The 21,342-nt window shown below is 37.7% G+C and overlaps 1 protein-coding gene across 6 annotated transcripts in view; it reads left to right on the top strand.

Moving 5' to 3' along the window:
- LOC126377823 (plasma membrane calcium-transporting ATPase 3) overlaps nucleotides 1-21,342 on the top strand; it is a 226,659-nt gene that overhangs the window by 106,480 nt on the left and 98,837 nt on the right. For all 6 annotated transcript variants that reach the window (XM_050025741.1, XM_050025743.1, XM_050025742.1 and 3 more), the window contains one exon: nucleotides 13,430-13,637. In XM_050025741.1, the coding sequence (XP_049881698.1) occupies nucleotides 13,481-13,637 (157 nt within the window). In that variant the 5' untranslated portion in view covers nucleotides 13,430-13,480. The remainder of the gene's footprint in view (nucleotides 1-13,429; nucleotides 13,638-21,342) is intronic.

The raw sequence follows: 21,342 nt of genomic DNA, 5'->3' as shown, positions 1-21,342 counted from the left end.
AGTTTTATGACATTAAGTTTTTCAAATAAAGAACGCACAGCTAGTAGCATTTTAAATGTCTTTCTTTATCGTTCCATCTAAGGCAGGTAGCACATACTTATTCTTAAATCACGAGTAGATAAGTATTCACGAGGCTTCCGTGAGTTTGCTGGTGGAATTCTAAACAGCATAGCGCCTACTGAATAACTAGCATAGACGTTCGGTTTGCTTGGATAACATTTTTGTTTTTGTCGAAAGTAAAGGGGTTATGAATGTGTGCAGGTAACAAGTGTACACTTGTAATCAGGAATGCAATATCTTATCTTATCCCCATCGGGAAGATAAGACAAGGGGGGTTAAAATGGCCACGTCAAAGCAATATTGCTATTTGACACTTACTTTTATATGCGCAAATGTCAAATTGCAATATTGCTTTCTTAGATGAATTGCTTCGATGTGGCCATTTTAACCCCCCAGGTATTAATTAATGCCCTCTATGGTATAGTGTTAAGAGCGTTTGTCTCTCGATCTGGAGGAGCCGGGGTCGATTCCCGGCAGGGATGATGACAAAAATCACTTTGTGATCCCTAGTTTGGTTAGGACATTGCAGACTGATCACCCGATTGTCCGAAAGTAAGATGATCGCTGCTCGGAGTGTATGTTGAGCAATCGGTCCCGGCTACTTTGTATGAAATTAATTATATAGTCCTTACATGAGCCATAGTAACCCTGACACCAGGGTTGATAAGGTCAGTCATTGGCCTCGCACTCGCAACCCACCAAAAATCGAACCCAGTACCTCCAGATCGAGAAACCAACGCTCTGACCACTATACTAGTGGTAGTGGTGTCTAGACCGCAGAGGCAGTTAAAGTGTGAATGTGTATGTTAATTTTAGCACCATGCGAAGCCTGAACTGGTCTTTGTAATGTAAAATTCCATTTAAATACCGTACGCTTTTAAAAAGGTCGTGTGCGGTTTACCACGAACCGACGATCATAACGCGGTTATACGTTTCGATTGATGTAGTTACTTGCGTGAGAGGTTCATGATTGAAAATAGTAAGTAGAATTACATAACGCATAACATAACATAGCGCGCCTATATTCCCGTAGACAAAGGTGTTTAATTGAGTAATCGTTACATGAGCCATGTCAGGGGTCTTTGGCGGCTCAATAACAATCCTGACACCAGGGTTGATGAGGTTGGTAATCCACTTCATAACTAACACGGTAAAATAAGCATACACCATCACACACACACACCACATTCGTATATACACCCACTTCTCACCAGCTATATTTAAGTCCTTATAATAAGGGGCTCAATTAACCGGATACAAATCCAGGAAACCACGTGATATGAATTATCTACGATCCAAACATGAATTCAAACTCAAACTCGAATTACAAGTGGAATTATTTATGAAACTGTTTCTATGCTGGGAACGAATAAAAACGCTTTGAGGTACATAACGTCCATTTACGTAGCGTAGAATTCGTTCACCAGCTTCTTTCCGCGCGTGTCATAAAATTGTTTTTTTTTTAGCTTATCGTGTCTAATCAAAGGCCTCCCCTCCCTTTTTTCACAATTCCTTCTACAAGCAGATGTAGCAAACATTGACGTGTTTTAAAGTGGCATAACATAAAATTGTATGACTGAGAAATTGTGTTCTTTCTAATATCTTTCTAACTTAATAATAGGCGGTGGGTTGATCACCTATTACCATACATTTCATCATATCCATAAAGGTATTGTCTAGCATTCAGGGGGGTTAAAATGGCCACATCGAAGCAATTCATCTAAGAAAGCAATATTGCTATTTGACATTTGTTTGCGTTGCGAACTTACTTTTATATGCGCAAATGTCAAATTGCAATATTGCTTTCTTAGATGAATTGCTTCGATGTGGCCATTTTAACCCCCAAGTTGGGGAAAAGGCCTTAAAAACAAATCGTAATTTATTTATTAAATAGGTATTCAATAATTTTCTAACCTTCTCCCGTTACAGTCGCGAAGCGTGATAATAATTGCCCCCCAACTCATTCAAGTTTAAAGTTCAATAAGCACGCCAAACACGCAGTCAGCATATTCCGTGCCTTTAAACAAAAAGTTTCTGTCTCTTTCCCACTCTAAGTACAATTCATAACCATAGTAAAAGCTTAAAGCGACGTATTTTACATTACCACAGACATTTCTTTAAAATAAAGTGTTGGAACAGACGTGGGTCGACTACGAACACGTCATATGTTCGTGGACATTTTATGTAGAGCCTTGACATAACACCCTCCCCCCTTAAACTCGCCCGTTTTTACCGCCGCATATAAAGAACGTGAAAATACCTCAAGGTTCAAGGGAAAATGGTCGTCGTTTGTTCGTGGACAAAAATTGCACACCTAGCTGTCTGAATATTGCCTCAGAGCAAATAAGGTTTTAGAGAAAAGAATGAGGTTTTTGGTCGTGCCTAGGTAAATAGAGGTTTGGCCTGGTGTTGCGGAGTCCTAATTGTATAGCGATGGCTTCTTTGTGCAAAAAGTCCATTTCTTTCTTTTATCGTGTGGGTTGTGAGGTGAAGTACCAACCTCATCAACCCTGGTGTCAGGGTTACTATTGAGCCGCCAAAGGCTCCTGACATGGCTTGTAAACGTAACGACTACTTACTTACATCAGTAATTAGTAACCGGGACCAACGGCTTAACGTGTCTTCCGAAGCACGGATCATCTTACTTTCGGACAATCTGGTGTTTTCTTACCATTGGTTGCCTAGAAGAAATTGCTGCTTAGCAATATGGCCGCCAGATTGTACTGTATCTTTCATCCATGTGTGTAAAACTTGATTTGTACGTTGCGTGCAATAAAGTATATTAGCATTGTATTGATGGTATGTATTTTTTTAACAGAAGGCAATTTCAAAACCGTAATACCTCGCGTAAAAGGCTATATAAAAACTTAAAGCTTTTCAACCTAGAAATAGTAAAAAAATGCGAGCACTTTTCTCGATTGTTCCACGTTTCGTTTGAAATCGGTTAACTTAATGCGTTCAAGCGATTGTACGGTTGATGTAAGCACCAGTGCTGGAACGTGGCTGGAACTTTACGTGATAGGGATGGGAAGTTTCAGTTAAAATATATATACATACATGTAGAAAAGTGAGTAGAAAGTAAGAAAGCTATCTAAAATTCTAGGCTAAGTAAATTAAATTCATCTTTTTTGTGGTTATGTACAAGTTTTTACAATAAAATACCAGACAGTATTTTGAATTTGTCAGAAAATAAATTTAAAGCTCATGTGAAGATTATATAAAAAAAAAGCTTACCTATTACGTATATATATAAATAAATAATAAATAAATAAAAATGTTTATTTCAGTAACTCACACATTAATCTATAGGCTAGGGCTAAGGCCGATTATAAGATTAATGATTACCTAAATGATAAAAGTGCCTGGTATTAATTGTGTTTCTCTAGTTATTAAATAACTTGTAATGTTATCCTACATTGATTTAAAAGATGTGTTGCTGTTGCAGTTTCTTGTCATTTCTTCTCCTCAGCCATAACACCTTGCGAAATGACGTAGATTCAAAAATGTTAAATTGACCTTCAACAAGTTTATCTATGATAATTACGTTGAATAAATGATTCTGATTCAGAAAGAATACTATAGAAGCATAATGAATATAAGCACAGTAACCGAAAACAGCTATTGTGCTTATTTTTTTCGTGTGTACATGTTCTATACTTATGTCTTTGTACAATAAAGAATTATTGGTTGATTGATTGAATGAATGGTGGTTTGGGTTGTTTATGGAATGAATTTAGGATTGTCTATTACTAGATTGGGGTTGGAGTGTATTTGCATTTGCTTTTTTGTAATAAAGAGAAAATAAAAGGAGTGAAGTTAAATAAACTATCCGTTTTAATTCTATATCCCACATACCCTTGTTAAACATCGTGAGGAAACCCACATTCCCGAGAAATGCATTTTCGGAGGTATGTGACCTAACCTGTATTGGGCTGGTTTTCCCTTCGCGGATTGGAAGGTCAGACAGGCAGTCGCTTCTATAAAAAACCGGACCTGTCAAATGTTCAGGTTAGGTAAGCGGATCCTGTGAAAAACGGGATAATGCTAGAGATATGATGATTTCATTTAAGTATAATTTCCATAAATTAATTTATTGTAAATAAATAAAACAATGACAAATGTGTTCATGACTAAGGTGTAATATAATATATTTACCCTGTTATTTCCTTAATTATGCCATGAGATCTCTGAAATGGTAACAGGAAAATATCTTAAAATACATTGTTTATGTAACTTTGTCATTATAATTTAAATACTTGTTAAATGTTGTTGTTGTGTGTTGTTGTTGTTTGTTGATGGTAGGGCTGGCAGAGGAAGACCTAGAAGGACTTACGATGACCAAATTGAAGATGTCCTTAGAAAAGGTTCAATACGATCTACTCTGAACCGGCGTGCGTGTATGAAGCGATTGATGAATGTGGAGGAAGCAAGAGAAGTGTGTCAGGATCGAAGCAAATGGAATTCTATAGTCTCTGCTTACCCCGGTGGGAAATAGGCGTGAGTTTATGTATGTATGTATGTACTTGTTAAATCCGCGGGAGCCATGTTCGGAGAACATGTATTGGACTTTTATTTAATGTCACGGGTTCGAATCACGGCTCGGGCTTTAAACAATTGAATTCGACTTTGTTTTGAGTTCATGTTTGGATAATAGTCTTAGGTGGCTCAGCAGTAACCCTGACACCAGGGTTAATGGGGTTGGTAATCCACCCCATGGTTTAGGCCTGTGCTGGATTCGAACCTGCGACCTCAAAGTGAGAGGCAAGCGTTCTACCTACTGGGCTACCATGGCTATACTTAAATGAAATAAAACATGTAATTATAAATAAATTGGGGATGTCCTTATAAAAGGTTTAGAACGACCTACTCTGATGATCTGATGGATGTGGAGGAAGCAAGAGAAGTATGTCAGGATCGAAGCAAATCGGATTCCATAGTCTCTGCCAGCCCCGGTGGGAAATCATGTCAGGGGTCTAAGGCAGCTTAATAATAACCCTGACAGCAGGGTTGATGGGGTTGGTAATCCGCCCCATAAACCCATTGTTATCCATGAAATTAGGAGGTTAAACGAAGAAGAATCTTCACGGCGCCATCTATTTTGTTTTTGGGGAACGTAGCCTGGGAAAGTCTCTCATAATTGTTTTTTTTTATATATAATACACGTTGTTCTCTTCATCATCATCAATTTAACAGCCACGCTCTTGTCGCTACAGAATTTTCCATGCTACTTTTTAGGGAAAAATAGGGCAGTGGTTTCCCTCTTGCCTTCCGCCCCGCAGTACTCTGTCTGACGCAAGTGGGATGGCGCCCAGAGTAGTCTATTACAAAGCCATACTAGGACTCCTGTTCTCCGCCTCTGAATAGTACTGACAGTTACTGCTGCCCTCTGTCAGGTTCCAGGTTACAGTCCCTGTGACTGCTTCCGTCCTGCATTGCCGTACCGATGGCTCCCATCTTTGCCTCTGCAACCGTTGAGGTCTTCACCCGTATCCCTGGGCAAGGGTTCTACGTTATACCCCGTAGGTCTGGGTTGTTCTCTTAACCAACCGTAAAATTTGCGCTGCAGAACGGGTGACATGAAACATGACGGAAAATGAATTTTACACTCACCAGATTTCTTATAATTTGATTAAAATAAGCTGTCGCGTCTGTTTGTGAATGTCATCGTAACGTAACGTAACGTAAAATATGAATTCTGCGAAAGATATAGCTTTTGCGGAAAATGAATTGAATAAACTGTTCTTCAAAACCGATACAATTATTTTGCTCGACAGAAAAACGCATGGATGTGTTCAGCTGCTTATATCGAAAAATCCAACTATAACTATAGCGTACCGACACTATGAATTATCTTTAGGGCTAACATTTCAACGTGTTAAAATTTTGTCACAGTCATTTTGTCAATTCAGCCGGGTCTGCATGACAACCGGGTCTGATTTCAACAAAATCTATTGAATCGGTCGATAATTTTATCACGTTGCGCATGTCTCTGCTGGGCGATAATTTTGTCATCACACAAGTATCATAAACAGCCTATTACGTCCCACTGCTGGGCACAGGCCTCAGGGTATGGAGCGTACTCCACCACGCTGCTCCAATGCGGGTTGGTGGAGGTGTTTGTACGGCTAATAGCCGGGACCAACGGCTTAACGTGCCCTCCGAAGCACAGAATCATTTTACTTTTTTGGACAATCAGGTGATTCAAGCCTGAACAGTCCTTACCAAACAAAGGACAGTCTCACAAAGTGATTTCGACAATGTCCCCATCGGAAATCGAGCCCGAATCTCCAGATCGTGAGCCTAACGCTCTAACCACTAGACCACGGAGGCTGTGGGACGTATATAGGCTGTTTATGTTTTATGTTATGTACAAGTATCATATCAACCTTAGGAGAAAATAAATCTTATGGACACAGGCATAAGTCTTACAGAGCATTCTAGCAGACCCTTCCTCGGACCCCTTAAATTGTTCTCTTTAAATATGTAATAGATTGTAGTACTTGTGAAGTTTCAATGGAGCTGGCATGTTTTGAGAACAAAAGTTCCTTCTATCGTGTGGGTTGTGAGGTGAATAACCAACCTCATCAACCCTGGTGTCAGGGTTATTATTGAGCCGCGATAGGCCCCTGACATGAGTCATGTAGCGATTACTTACTTACATCAGTAAGTAGTAACCGGGACCAACCGCTTAACGAGCCCAAAAGTGTGAACAAAAGTTCCTAAAAAATAAAGAAAAAAAAAGTACCTATCTCTTTCTGCTATTATTTTTTCCTATCTAATGGTGGAGTCTGCCTTCTTTATACAAAAATAACATGACAAAAAAAAAGAAAAAACAAAGATAATATTTAGGCGTGAGTAGTGTCTGTTTGTTTATGTATATTATTAAGAATTTATTTAAGAGTCCAACCAAAATAACACCTAGACGAAGGGTAGGTCTCTTCTGCAGATAAATTATAAGGTGGTGGCAGCATGTCACGGACAAGCGCCATCTAGTGAAAACGGGATGTAACAATTTAGCTAGCTGGCCACATATTTTATCATAAAACAATAGAAACAAAATGGAGTAGCAAGAACGACGCCGTTTTATTTTCCCGCTCCTTATATTATTCATTATATTCAACCAAATATATCCAAACCAATTATCTATAAGCATCAATACAAGTGATCTAGTGCGGTATTGCGTGAGTGATATCTTAGCCACACCTGTTAGCCTTCGCCATAAGTTAGGCTGTGGCTTAATGTGACTAGGCTATAACTAGTTTATAGGTCTGTGCTCATTATTGTGTTTGAGTGATTCCGACTAATATTTCTAACTGCTGTTATTTTATAATCTGATCGAAAAGAGGATTATCATCAAATTTCTTCTAAAGAAAAATATTTCTCTATACTTAAAATGCATGTTGGGAGACTAAAATACCCGGTCAAAATCTTCATCTACCATAGCTTTAAAAAACAAAAACGTTTCGACAGCGCACCGACCGATATCGCGCGCGTAGCGAGAACTTAAAAACTGTAAATTCAACGTGCATTCAACCGGGAAAGTTTTCTGCTTAAAGTATCACATACATAACATAAAAACATAAATTAAATAGCCTATATACGTCCCACTGGTGGACGCAGGCCTCCCCTCAATCAACCGGAGGGGGTATGGAGCATAGTCCACGCTGCTCCAATGCGGGTTGGTGGAGGTGTTTTTACGGCTAATAGCCGGGACCAACGTCACAAAAAAAGTTAAAAAAAAGAAAAGTAAAAACTATCACGTAATATATTTTAAACAATAGAATTAGTAAAACATAGTATACGGACCGGTACGCTACGGTCAGTGGTGCTAATTCAATCTAAGCCGTGACGAACAATGTTTATGCAAACGTAGTATTTATTTATTGCGTATTTTTTTAATATGCTCTCACAAAGGTATTGTGATCGTACTGCCTTACCAAACATAAAAAAAAAAATAAAAAAAAATGATAGTCAAGCAAAGTTCCGGCTTTAAAGAGCAATAATTCCTGCTAGAAATATAACTTCTACGAAGAAGACGGGAAGTGAGTGACTGAGAAAATTAAGTTCAATGAGAGTGTAATTGGATCTTGTAACGCCTCCGTCCGTTAATTGACTAATTTATTAATTACAACGTAATAAGGTACATATTTCATTACTCTCTCTGCTTTGCTTTGTGTTAAATTTTTTACTGCAGTAACGAAGATTGTAAATATAACAAAAATTACAAACATATTTCTTATTCAAACTTTGACACTAGGAAAAAAAACATTGAATGCAGGGCGCTTACCATCAAAAATGTTATTATAAAATACATGAAATTCCAAGAAAATAACCATAAAGTTATACGCATTTTTTATGAGATTAGCGTCAAAGAAAATTGGCTTATAATTATTATTGATATAAAGTCAATAACAGTGATGTTAGTTTTTGACGTAATGTGATTTTCAGACCCAATACTTGTTTGTTTTGTGTACCTTAGATAATAAATTAAATTATCCACAAACAACTTACTACAAATATGATAGCAGAAACACAAACAAGCTAAGAAAAGTTTATACTTATAAAATAACACTTCTTCTCAAGCTATATTAGTCCAGACAAGCCAAACATTAATTTCCTCTGGCTCCGTCATGAAAAAATAAAAGGAATACGCAAACATCATCCATCTACAACTACCTGGGTACCAGGCTAGCAGAAACACAACGGAGATGGGCTCGTCCACTCGGCCGACCTAATTGTCGGCCGTTCAACGACACTCAACCCGGATGCTGCTGCCAACGAGACGGGTGACGTCACTATTTCACTAACCCTCTCGGCTCATCCCCTGGTACTCGGGTTAATAGAACAACCACTTTAAATGCAAATAAATATAAATAACCTGAGGAGTATTCTTCAAGTTAATGTGGTAACTAATTTGAGAAACCAGGTTTGTGGAACATTCAGAACAGGGGAAGATGAAATAAGATCTAAAAAAAATCATTAGGTACTTTGATATTAAGACAATGAGATATGCACTGATCTGCGAATCTTTTCTCTCATAAGTTGGTTTCCCTTGACTAAGACGGTTGGTTTTTATGGTCCAAATTTTCAATTTTACTTCACTTGCCTCTTATTTTTGACCGTGATAGACTTGTATCAAATTGAAAGGGCATCATATATTTCCGGTACTGACCCAAGTTCCTCAAGTTCAGTGTCCAAACTGAAAGGAAGCGTCCATCATTTATCATGTCTATCGAAAGTCATTAAGGAATATCAAAATAACATCCCGACTTATACAAATAACATTTCATTGTTATTTCAACACTGATAAACATATTGATCGTTTGTAAGCAATTACTTGACAAACAACCGAATGCCATAATGTAAGTCAGGTTTGTTGCTATGGCATAATTTCCGCTCGGAATGCTCCAAATGTTGTTCATAAAACAAGATATTCCCGACTCCTTTTCGCTTTGTGTATACTCTTCCAGTTTATGAGTGTACTTAACCCGTCTTTTTTGGGTGTACTCTTTGTAGGCTATGCTTGCCTGGTAACCAAAGTTTCGAGCCTTTAATGAAAATCCACTTCGTTTTTAATTTTTCTGTTTGAGTGTCACGAATTTTGATTGACGAAATTAGATTAATTTCCCAGAGTTTTAATACAATTTCATAATATTTTTCGTATTCTTGTTAGACTACTCCAAACATAGAAAACTATTATCCCTTTGGCTTATAGGCACTACACCCACAAAAGTGTTCGTTCAAATTACATATTTATGACTTGAAATCTTCTGTGATCAATTTTGACAAAAGACCCAACATTCAGAAGAAAACAATTTCTACAACACTTAACTGAATATCAGAGAATTAAATGTTTCCTCTTTTTCAAAACTGTTGCCTACGTTTGCTTGTTAACAACCCGATTGTAATTCAGTATTGAAGTCTTTGATTCGTGTTTTAGTACTTTTCTATCTTTAGAACTTCTTAGAAATACGACTGAACCGTTGCTAAGTATATTTCCTTTAGAATTAGTTTGTTCAGTTTCCTTTGTACTTCTGTTTTGCACAACCTTACGTACGCTACACTCTTAGTACTATAAGTCTTAATAACATCTTTTGGAACACACTTCAGTAAACTTACTGATCCTAGAATGAAATTTGTATTCATCGTAAATGTAACAACGTCTGCCGTCCCCAAAAGAAATAAAGACATTACGATTTTTAAACCTAACAACCTCGTAGTTGCTGCAAACAAGTTCAGAGCACATGTTTTATTAAGCCACAACAGCGTTGAAATTATGCATGGATGTGCAGTAAAGCGGCAGATGACTTTATTGGGCCATAAACTTTAACTTCTGCAGGTATAAACTTTGATGTGGCACGCTTCGCCACCCCTGCCTGCCCCTCCTCAAGCTTGAGTTTTCTATTTGATACGTCAGGCGCTGGTGTTAGACTTCATCGTCAGTAGATGTTTAGAATCGTACTATTTTACAATAGTTTCCATAATTATTTGTTTATGATCGCTAAAGAAAACAAACACTTGAATATTATATAAAAGTTTATGACAATGTTTCTCCTAATGATATTTAATGTAGTTCCGAACACGCATCGACAGTTTCGTTAGTACCAACTCCGAATGGAAATGGCAACGAGCTGTTCCTTGATGGCCAAAGCAATTTAGCTACAAATATCTCTATAGCTACAGAGACGTCATACAGTTTACTTCACACCCAGTAGAGTTCGTTGCCAGCAATCTTTAAAGCTACGCCACTCCAATCGATCGCTCATGACTTCGTTTAGCATTCATTCACCGTCCCAAACGGGATAAAATCCTCATCCTAGATGATGGCAGCGTTTTAAATCTTTTCGAAACGGATATTCACGTTTTAAATAGGGGAGTCTGATCGGCTTATACCTGCAGATATAGGAGTGTGAGCTCATAATCTGAAGGGAGTGAGTGAATGAATCCGGATTCAAGTAATTCGCAAGGTTTATTGTGTAGAGAACGCGTTTGAATTTGACGACGCCGTTTCAATCGGGGTAATCTATTTTATTGTGTCAAAGGCGATAAAATTATCGCCTTTAAATAATCGAAATCTTATTAAATAATCTAATTTGATTATGTACTTTGTAAAGTTTGGTGTGGAGGTAATTGTTTTAAGAGATTTTGCTTTTGTGGACTTCTTCTAATTACTCTAACCTCTCTCAGATCTAAGTGTATCCTGTGTTTATTATATTTGTTCTGTGTAAGTACAAAAAACTAAAATATGTGGCAGTATACTCAGTATGGGTGTTTGCAACAGGACTTTCAAAACTAAATTTGGTTTTGTTAGTCACGCTCGTGTCCATGCAAGAGCCCAGGCTAACACTAGCTAAGGATGTTGCCGTCGACGGATACGTCTAGGAGGACATCATCATCATGGGTGTTTTACTACTGGTCTTATGTCTCAAATGATACCCTCCTTCTTTTTTGATGTTTGTAAAAAGTAGCGCCTAGTAATCCGACCACGTGTGTACTCAGACTCAACACAGACTCCCAATCTAAAAAGCAAACATTTATCCAAAAATGTAGTCTACAAAATCACGCTGCTCATAAAACAAAACCAAAGTAAGCTTTTAAGAAAACACGCCGAAAACCGGATAATTACGTCCGTCTTAAGAATAAGATACACGAGTGTCATTTTCGGTAATCCTGGACAATCCTGGTCAAAATAAACGGGCAAGGGCAGCTAAAAAAAGACCCCATAAGGGATGTAATAAGCTTGCTCATTAAGTCACAGTGAATTGTGGCCGTTTTGATTATTAAAACGTATCTTGTCTTTGCACCAACGCTTCTTTACTTAGCAGTTTTGGCATCATTTTAGACAAGTAAGAAAAGTCGTTGCTACAATGTTCCCTTCATAATCTGCCTCTCAAGTGAAATACTTTACTGGTAAAACTATTTTCTTAGTGCAGCTTTAAAAGTCTTATGAAACCTCAAATGCAAAATCTCATTTCGACGAGATCCGCAAGATAGTACGTACAATGTTAAAACAACGGCTTTGCTTTCTTATCCTACTTTGTCGTCTTCCATTTCAAAGACTGCATCTTTATCTTACATTCCTGCCCTTTATATTTCAGCAATGTAAATGCCTGTACTATATTTTCATAGTTTGTTAGTTACAGAAGCAAGTTTGACTGTTTTATTATATCCGGCTGCCCACACAGTTTATACAATCCTTATATAATCACAGCTACACAGAATTTACATTTTCTTATCTTAACGCCTACGAAGCGACTTTATAAGACATTTGGTTTTAGTCTCAAACTGTTTCATTTATTGTGAAAATGTCAATGCTTCTTATTACTTTATGTTTGCATATTATTGCTTCTTGAGTTGCTCTATTCTACTTTATCTGTTGCGGTAACATTATGCAGTTTTGTCCTGTGCGTCCTCCCACACAATTCTACTATGCTTTCATATCATCCAATTATCCATAGTAGGAACACCCCCACTTCGTTACTTCCTTGTGTGAGATTCCTCCCACGCAAAGTGCAAGTTCTTTACGCTTTCAGTCTTTGCATATCTAACAATTAATCTGTAGTCTTGAATTATACTCGGTTCATGACTTTATTCTGTCCTCCCACACTGTGCTGACTATAGTTTTATCGCACCAATGTTGGCCACTTTCACGTAGGGCTATCATTCGACTGAGTTTTAGACTTAAGACTAGAAAAAAGTCAGTGCTACTTTATTACGTGAGGTGTTATTAAATATGCCCCAAAATTAGTTAGCAACGCATATAACTAAGGCGATCTAAATATCAGTCACTATTAAATGAGACTTGAGTATTTTTGGTAACCCTGCTAGCAGTAGGTGTGAATGCACGCCTACATCGTTTAATTATGCACTGCACAACGTGTACTGGACGGAACACTTTATAGGACGGTAAATAACTCGACGGTGTCCCGAAAGCCAGCAATTTTTGTAGAGGGGTCGGAAATGGCGCTGTTTTAAAATTTCAACGACTGTTCGGGATAGTTTAGGGTTGGACAATAGAAAAAGCTTTTGGTTTTGACGAGTTTAAAGTGTGTATTTGGTGTATGATAAATACACATTTCGTTGACAAATTCCATCACAAATACCCCAGCATACACTTTTTAACTGTAGTACCAATAACATAAGTCTTTCTATATTAGATTTTTCTATATTTATTTTATCTCTTATTTATTCACTTACGTCAACCTTCTAACAGGTTAGGGTTTTTGACGTGACTTATTGAAAATTTGCCCCGGATTGCATTTACTATTTGGTCGGACAACGGCGCTAGGTTTCTTTTAAGTTATCATCCAGTTGCCACTAACGATATGGTAATATATTTAGTTGTAACAAATGTTTGTTATTGTTCCAGAGCTAGAGGGTTGTCGGGCGTGGTGCGGGCGGTGGCCGCGGGCCCGGCACCATGGCGACGGTGGAAGGCCGGCCGGCGCAGTATGGCGTCTCCCTGCGGCAGTTGCGCGAGCTGATGGAAACGCGCGGCGCCGAGGGCTTGGCCAAGATCAACGCGCTCGGAGGGCCGCAGGAGCTCTGCAAGAAACTCTACACCTCGACCACAGATGGTGAGTCCATACCACCTTTTTTTAATTGACAAAAACAACCGACACCAGGTTTGATGGGAGGGCAGTTGTTGAGTTGTCGTCCACCGCATAACCCACACGATAGAAGAAGTCTTCAACTCTGGTCTCGTCCTGAATTAGACAGACTACTGTCGGCGCAGTGCGGAAGATGCATTGACGTACGCTCTTCAGTGTAACGTTTATTCGGTGTAACGATAAGTAAGAAATGTGTCTTGCAAATACCATACTCTGTTATACAATTTCAAAGGCATCGTAAGTTCTGTTTGCCTATCTCTAATTTTCCCTTTGTTTTACAGATTTTCTTAGTAGTCGCTCTGCATTTAATGTCTTTGAAAGTAAACAACCTGGCGTTACAGCTTTGGCATTTTTAAATTTAGAACAATTGTCCATAGTTTTCGATGGAAATAGGTAACTCCAAATACCAATATTTGTTACGCAAATCTTTTCAAACTCGCATTCAAATTTTTGCAACAAAACTTTATTCCAATCGTACCCAGTTGCGCGAAATAATCCCGGCTCCAAAATAAAATGTCGATACGATACGACCAATCACTTTTTTGTAGAATGAACGTCATTTTTTCAATATTTAACGTAAACGTTGCGTCACAATATCGCTGTAGCTACAAACAATCATAATACGAGAATGTTGATTGACATAACGATAATCCACTTCAGTGACACTAAACGACAATTTGACTTTGACAATTATGTCATGTATATTTTGACGGAAAATGTTGCTGTTATAGGTAGACATGTTTACATGAATTGGCCTTCGCGTGTTTCACGTTCGTGCCCTTGTTAATTGTTGCCACGTACTTTTTAACGATGAAGAATTTTAACTTAGTTACATTAATCGTTGAGAAAGTTAAACGCCCGAGGCTTTTATACTATTTATAGTAAGTTCGTGTTGGCATAGTGAAATTTTACTACGCTCTTAACTTACACTTTTCATTACATTGTCTACTTTGTCGACAGCGTTATGCTTTAAAACTTGTGTTTCTTTTGCTACATAGTCGAATTTATTGTAGTTTTTGAAAGCTCCAAAATCGAATTGTGTAAACAATGCGCAAACATTTTTGATACTTGTCAACTACCCTTTTATATTACTATGTCGGCTTTCGTTTTATATACATAATCTTATGTTTGGTATGTATATCTTTTCGGAATAATGCAGCAGTAGCTTCTACAATTTGATTTCCTCATAGCACCAGAGAAACGTCAATATTAATAAAGCCAATGAAAATTTTATACAGTCCTACGGTACTGTAACCTCAAAGAAATTGTAATTGGGCACCTCGTTCTGTAGATACCGTTATTTCATTATTCATTCGTGGCTTGTCTTTAAGGACAATGGCAAAGTCAACGACATCAGTGAACTGGCCCTCGTGTGTATAATAACGTATAATATAAGCGGCTACTATATTGATTACAAATAATTTCTATTTCAAACCTAACAAGCCAATTAGGTATGTTATATATCATCACTAACATATGTCCGTTCTTTCATAAGTTATTGAATATTTAACGTGAACTGTTTATAGTCATACATATAATTTGTCTTAAATGTATCTTTTTTTAGAATTATCGCATTTTTTTTTATATCGAGAACCATTTCTATTACTCTATCTGTGATCCCTTTAGACACGTATTTCTATTAAAGTCCCTTTAAAAGGTTTATGTGAAGACCGAAATAGATCAATATACGATGTTAGAATCTAGAATTGATAGTACTTCTACCCACGCTTACCTATTTCTATTTCTGGTAAAGACTGGTATTAATAGTACGTCCCTCTGGCGAATTTGTATATATTTCACAGTATAGACAGGGAGACATAATGTAGTTGGATATATTTTTGGCTTGAAATAGAATAATTATTTGGATTAAATGTTTGTGATTGCAATCCAATATGAGCTTCCATTTTAGTAATGTAGACTATTAGCGTTTTGGTTGACGATGTCGTTGCTCCATTAATTCCTTCTCTACCCCACAAACATAATGGTTCATTTTGTCACTCCTTCGAGACAACCACCAACCGCGTCACCCACTTATGCACGTCGCTAACAACGCCCCAAATAAAATTAACGCCAACAAAAATTTCTCTCGCAACAATCTTACATCGGATAACACGACCGCTTTCGGCCGGGAACTGACACGGGTAAATCCCCAGGGAGATCTGCGATTCCGCACGTCCCGAGACATCCCGTTCCCGGTCCTATCTCCCCCGGACCTGGTGATGAATATCGCGCGTTTATCGGTGAAAAAAAACTCCGAATATGTTCTTTGACGGCGCCATTTTCGAAGACAAATTGAGGTTGTACTGAATGTGATGTTATGTGCTTTTTGCGTGATGATGAGCGATGGGCGGTTACGTCGGGTTGGTAAACGTTGGTTGACATTCCGTGTGGCCATGAACTCGGCTGGCAGTAAGAATTCCTTATATACGTATAGAGAGTGGGCAAAATTTAAGTATGTGTTGTAATACTGCATAAATCTAAGCTTTCCGTTGACATGACATTTTTACACTGCAAATCGGAAGAAAATTCATATCAGCATCAATCACTTAACTTTATAAGACCACTTTTTAAATTGGCAAAGAAGGCAGTTCTCCAACAAAAAGTATTCATTGCGAAAATGCTCTAGCGTCTGCTAGCGGCAACTTGGAGTGACAGTATCGCTACATCGACGCTGCCGGGAAATATCGTGATGTGTATCGTGCCTGTTTGCTCTGTTACATTTACCGGACCGCCTGCGACGTATACATATACGTACACTGACAGTTGTAATAGCGTAGTTAAGTGCTATGGAAGTGGACTAGTCTTGTCCGGGAAGAGCAGGTACTTGCTGAAGTTAATTTTGTCAAAAAGTTCAAGTTGTTCCTACAAAATTATTTACAATGCTTCTGTCTAGCTTTTTCCTAGACTATTAAAATGGTCCGCTTCCCTGATTAACTAAAAATAAATAATTATTCGTTAAAGTATAAGTTTTCGGATTCCTCTTCTTTCTTTAGTCTGCTCAATCGCATATTCCCACGTCAAGTTCCAGAATAATTGAGCGCTTGATGTTGAAAACTTTTCCGTCCGTTTACTCTAAAATTTGACACGTTAAAGGATATTTTTAGACGAGACGTTTACCCCGAAAAGTGAGGGACAGTCTCCAAGGACGAAGCTTTATTTAAGTCCGCATTAGCTTTCACACCTAAGCGATATCTAAACGTCACAATTTGTACCTCACCGAAGCGATCCCTCGACTCCAAACGGTCTAAATGATCTCGAATAAACCCCAACTTATTTTCCCAGGAGAGTACCACCCTTAAAGTACAATACCATGAATACAAACAAGGCTAATTGAGTTGTAACAGTAATGTTGAAGTGCGAAAGGAGTTAACTTCTGTAGGTTTGAAAAGGTTAGGTAGTTTTGGCACCAGATGGTGGAAATGGGTAATACAAATTTTCGTTTCTACTAAAGATTTGCTTATAGGTAGACAACTAATCTGAATTTAAAAATTGTAGCACAATCCGCGTAAGATATTACTATTATGATGCGGGGACTATCCCAAAGCCATTTGGGTAACAGAGAATGAACTTGGCAGATGTACTCTACATGCACAATGGTTGCCGGGCAACAAATTAGCATGGGCAAACTCGGTCGAAGTGGGACCTCTATTGATCGCGCTTCTCAATCGGGTTATTTCGGAACGGCAAACTCTTTAGCCATTCTGGGACCCTGGTACCTGTCTCGGATATAAACTTAGACTGTGATGCGATATGAATGTACAAAAATATAGTTATTTTTAGCAGTTGTACGATTTAGATCTCCTGTGTTATGCATGATAGCCTCTTATCTTTGTTTCGTAGTTGGTAATTTTGGTTTTATGTTTTTTTTTTTTTATATAGATAGAGAAATTGTTATCCAACCATTTTCTAGGGATCTGTTTTAAATTACGAGGAAATTCTCCAGAAATTCACTAATTACATCAAAAATTGGTAGTTGCATTTAAATCAAACCCTTTCTATTATACCCCTTATATTATTACTTCCGCCATTCCTCCAAAACTATGCTTCTAATTATGCTCGAAACAGCAAACTACGTTACCTCACGTCATGTCCTTTTTAATGAATCTTATGTCTTTGTTCACACTTCCCTCATCAAAAAGTAATTAGCGCCACTAAAATATACTCTGACTCAGCTGCGTTCAGATACGACGTGATAGATTACTTGAACATTTACTCCGGTATGTTGACAGGATTTTAGCCTAGTTTTAGGCATAGCAATATATTGGTAGACTATCTACTTGGGACAATGATACTGTTGCAGTCATAGTAGCTAGAATAGAATCACATTGCGAATCGGCGGTGCTGGAATAAAATTCAATAATATCCCATTTTTTAATAAAAGCCAACACATTATCAACGAATTTTTTTAGACACTAAAAATATATACAAATAATACCATTGCCACCTCACTCACGCACGCCCCATTTCCTCAGCTTGGTGTCACGTTGTACGCGACACTCCCTCTAGAGATGTTGATCTTATCAAATGGCCTCTAATGTATTTCAGCCACAGTATACATTTAAACAAATGTTTTCTATTGAAAAAATGTGGGCCCAAGAGATATCGAAAAATTCTAAGAACGAATTTGCAAATGGACGAGGCTTAGAAGGCTTACAGGTTTACGACCATCGTAACACGTACTGCGGTAATGAGGTCATAGCGGCTTTTTATGGTGCTGACATTTTTGGAGTGAGTTCCCGTGTTGTGTGTATTCTAATGCAGCATATTTTATGACATTGTTCGAAAGGATCTTCTATCAACTTCTAAACAGTTAACTTTATTTTCATCGCCGGTCTTCGTTCTAAAATAATATTCCATTCAAAAGACAATGAGCTTGAATATGTAACGCAGCATAATGCAAAAATTGTTGCCTTTTTATGAAAATTTAAGGGATCCTCTTGCCATTTTGGTCGGGAAAATATTCTGCTCCGAACCAATCTTAACAATTCTCGGTTTTATTTGTTTATCCATTCGGACTCCTCTAGGGAATTGACGGTCGAATTTCGTTTTTGCTTGGGAAAGGTTGGGTTTTGTTTTGCTTCAATAAAAAAGGGACACAGTAAAGACTAAGCGCCAAACAGCGTAGGCGATACGGTAATTTGCCGGGTATTTGTTCTGGACAAATATTGACCAAACGTGTTTAGTATAACCTACTCAGCGGATGATGAAGTTTGCGTAATAGGAGTATTGTTATATACAAAGCGCAGTGATGGACCTTTGTTATAGTAAATAGAACTAAACTACCAAGCTACAAGGTTTTAACAAAACTATTATAAGCTTGTCGAAATGAATGTTATAGCTACAAAATTAATATGACAGAGTTTCAGTCAAACATGTCATATTTCAGAAATAAAATGAATGATTCTGCCACAGCATTTTGAGCTTTCAAACGTAGTGTTCAAAAATAATTTCACCGTCAATAGCTTGCAATTCTGGGAAGATGTCTGTAGTGACAAGTGTATTACTCTGTGCATGACTAACACCACCGACGTTTCTTCACTGGAACGAATGACTCATAAGTTTTCAGTCAGACAGACAGAAATGTTTTAACTTCAATTTTAGCTCTATATAATTTGATTGAGTACCCATACGCATGCTTCATTGAGCATTCTGTTAGACCAACGCGATAGGTGGAACCATCTGTGTTAGTGAAAGATCGTTGTATACTGGTATATTGCAAAAATAGATCGCCGATTTGATTGGTAATTTAAGATTAAACAACCGAAGTTTATTGAAGTGAATAGCGGAAAATGCATTGGCAGATATCGGACTGATTACTGTACCAAAAAGTCGAATCGCCAGTACCTCAAATAAAATTCAATCGTGATGGAAATAATACTACTCAAATAGATGACATTAATCCACAAGTCAATTTGCTTTCACTCGTCGTTGACACGCCACAAGGTGAACGCACGGAAGCAGTACACAAATCTACACGAAATAGCGTAAGACAATCGCATTTGTGAACGACCCCAGATGATAATTTATTTACGAACACAGATCCCAACCAATTACATTTTCGTGTTAACACGCGGCAATTCTGGTCCGAATATAAAATCCATACCGTTTTCAGCGGACCCAGTTCATCGAACCGAAGAGATCGATACGCGGAACGAAAAAGGTCCCTCTGAACTTTGAAACTGGTGGTAATTCATATCGGCTTGCGGGTGGATTTGTGGCGAATATGGTAATTTTCGTGTGAACGATTCCATTCTTTAGTGTGATATGGTAAATGTGGTTAAAGTAAGCCTGGTCAGGGCTGATAATAGTGAGTCTGCAACTAACAATGAATTTTGATAAGATTCAATATAAGGAATTGTGCTGAGGATTCATGAAGTGAAACTCGTTTTGACTGATCGTAAAACATTTCAGTGAATAAAAAACCCTCAAATCTCGTGAACCTAAATGCCAGATTTTAATTGAACAATGCAGGCTATTACAAATGGGCTAATAGTTAACTAAGTAATGTGGCACCAACTTAAATCTACCCAATCACGCGATTTAAGCTCTTAAAACAATTTACTAACTTAAAAACAGAATAACAGAACTTAAAAGCAGAATTCATTACTACTAATCATACTAAGTGTCAATAACCATTACAACTAAAGCTCTAATATTCCTGCCCCATCATTGCATGTTTTACTGTCAATATAAACGCTAATTGTAGCAAATTTCCTCTCCAAATATAAATCATCTGGTAATGGACGGGTGCTCAAATCAATAAACATAAATAGTGTTTATGGAATTATTGGTGTCGTAAAAGTTGGAATTGGTCCGAATAATATGCTTCTGACGTTATTTTTAATGTCGCGGTCGGAGGCATGTGTTGGACGTAAAAATAATTTTTCGACCTTACATTTGCCTTTAGAAAGATCACGACACGTGATCATGATACGGTTTTTATTAGGTTGATGAATAATACAGAAGACAAACAGACGAATGAATGTGCGCCTAGTGACATTATGTATCATTATGGTCACGGATTACTTTTTTACTGAACCCAAAAGGCTTAAAAGAGCTATCGTCTACAAGATATGATAGTTAATTTGGATTTTCATTTTAATGAGAATGATACGACCCATTTCAAACGTTGAATGAATTTCAAATAGATTAAAGCGTCAGAAATTATGCACCTTTGTGGAGCGTAGTGTTCCAAAAGATATTCAGGTTGATTACTTCACCATCACTGTCACATGAATTTGTCTCGTATTTACTTGGCCGCAGAGTAGAAATCCGTGTAGTTTCGTTCGTTGTATTCTTTCCCACTGATAGATAGACCCTGTCAACTGTTCGCCAAGGAGCTTTCACAACTCGACAAATGTAAACTGAACCGTCGGTTGTTTCATTACAACCCTCTCTTCGCGAAAATGCAACAAGAATTACAAGAAACAGCAAATGTCAGGGCTTCAAACAAACTAGCCGAGCAGCACAACGAAAAATTATCCTCAATGTTTTGTCTTCCCAACGAAATAACGTCTTTATCTAGAGCAAAATGTCTTATTACTCATCTTTTCTACAAGTTGAAAAAACACTTTAGAGCTATTCAGCTAAATTAAAGACACAGCATGAATTTTAAACGTAGGGACAACGCCAAGTTTGATATTACATTTAATAATTTGGATTTTTGGTTAGA

This window comes from Pectinophora gossypiella, chromosome 24, assembly GCF_024362695.1.
Source record: "Pectinophora gossypiella chromosome 24, ilPecGoss1.1, whole genome shotgun sequence".
Classification (NCBI taxonomy): domain Eukaryota; kingdom Metazoa; phylum Arthropoda; class Insecta; order Lepidoptera; family Gelechiidae; genus Pectinophora; species Pectinophora gossypiella.
The sequence above is the reverse complement of the archived record's forward strand: the minus strand, read 5'-3'. Positions and strand labels throughout refer to the sequence as shown.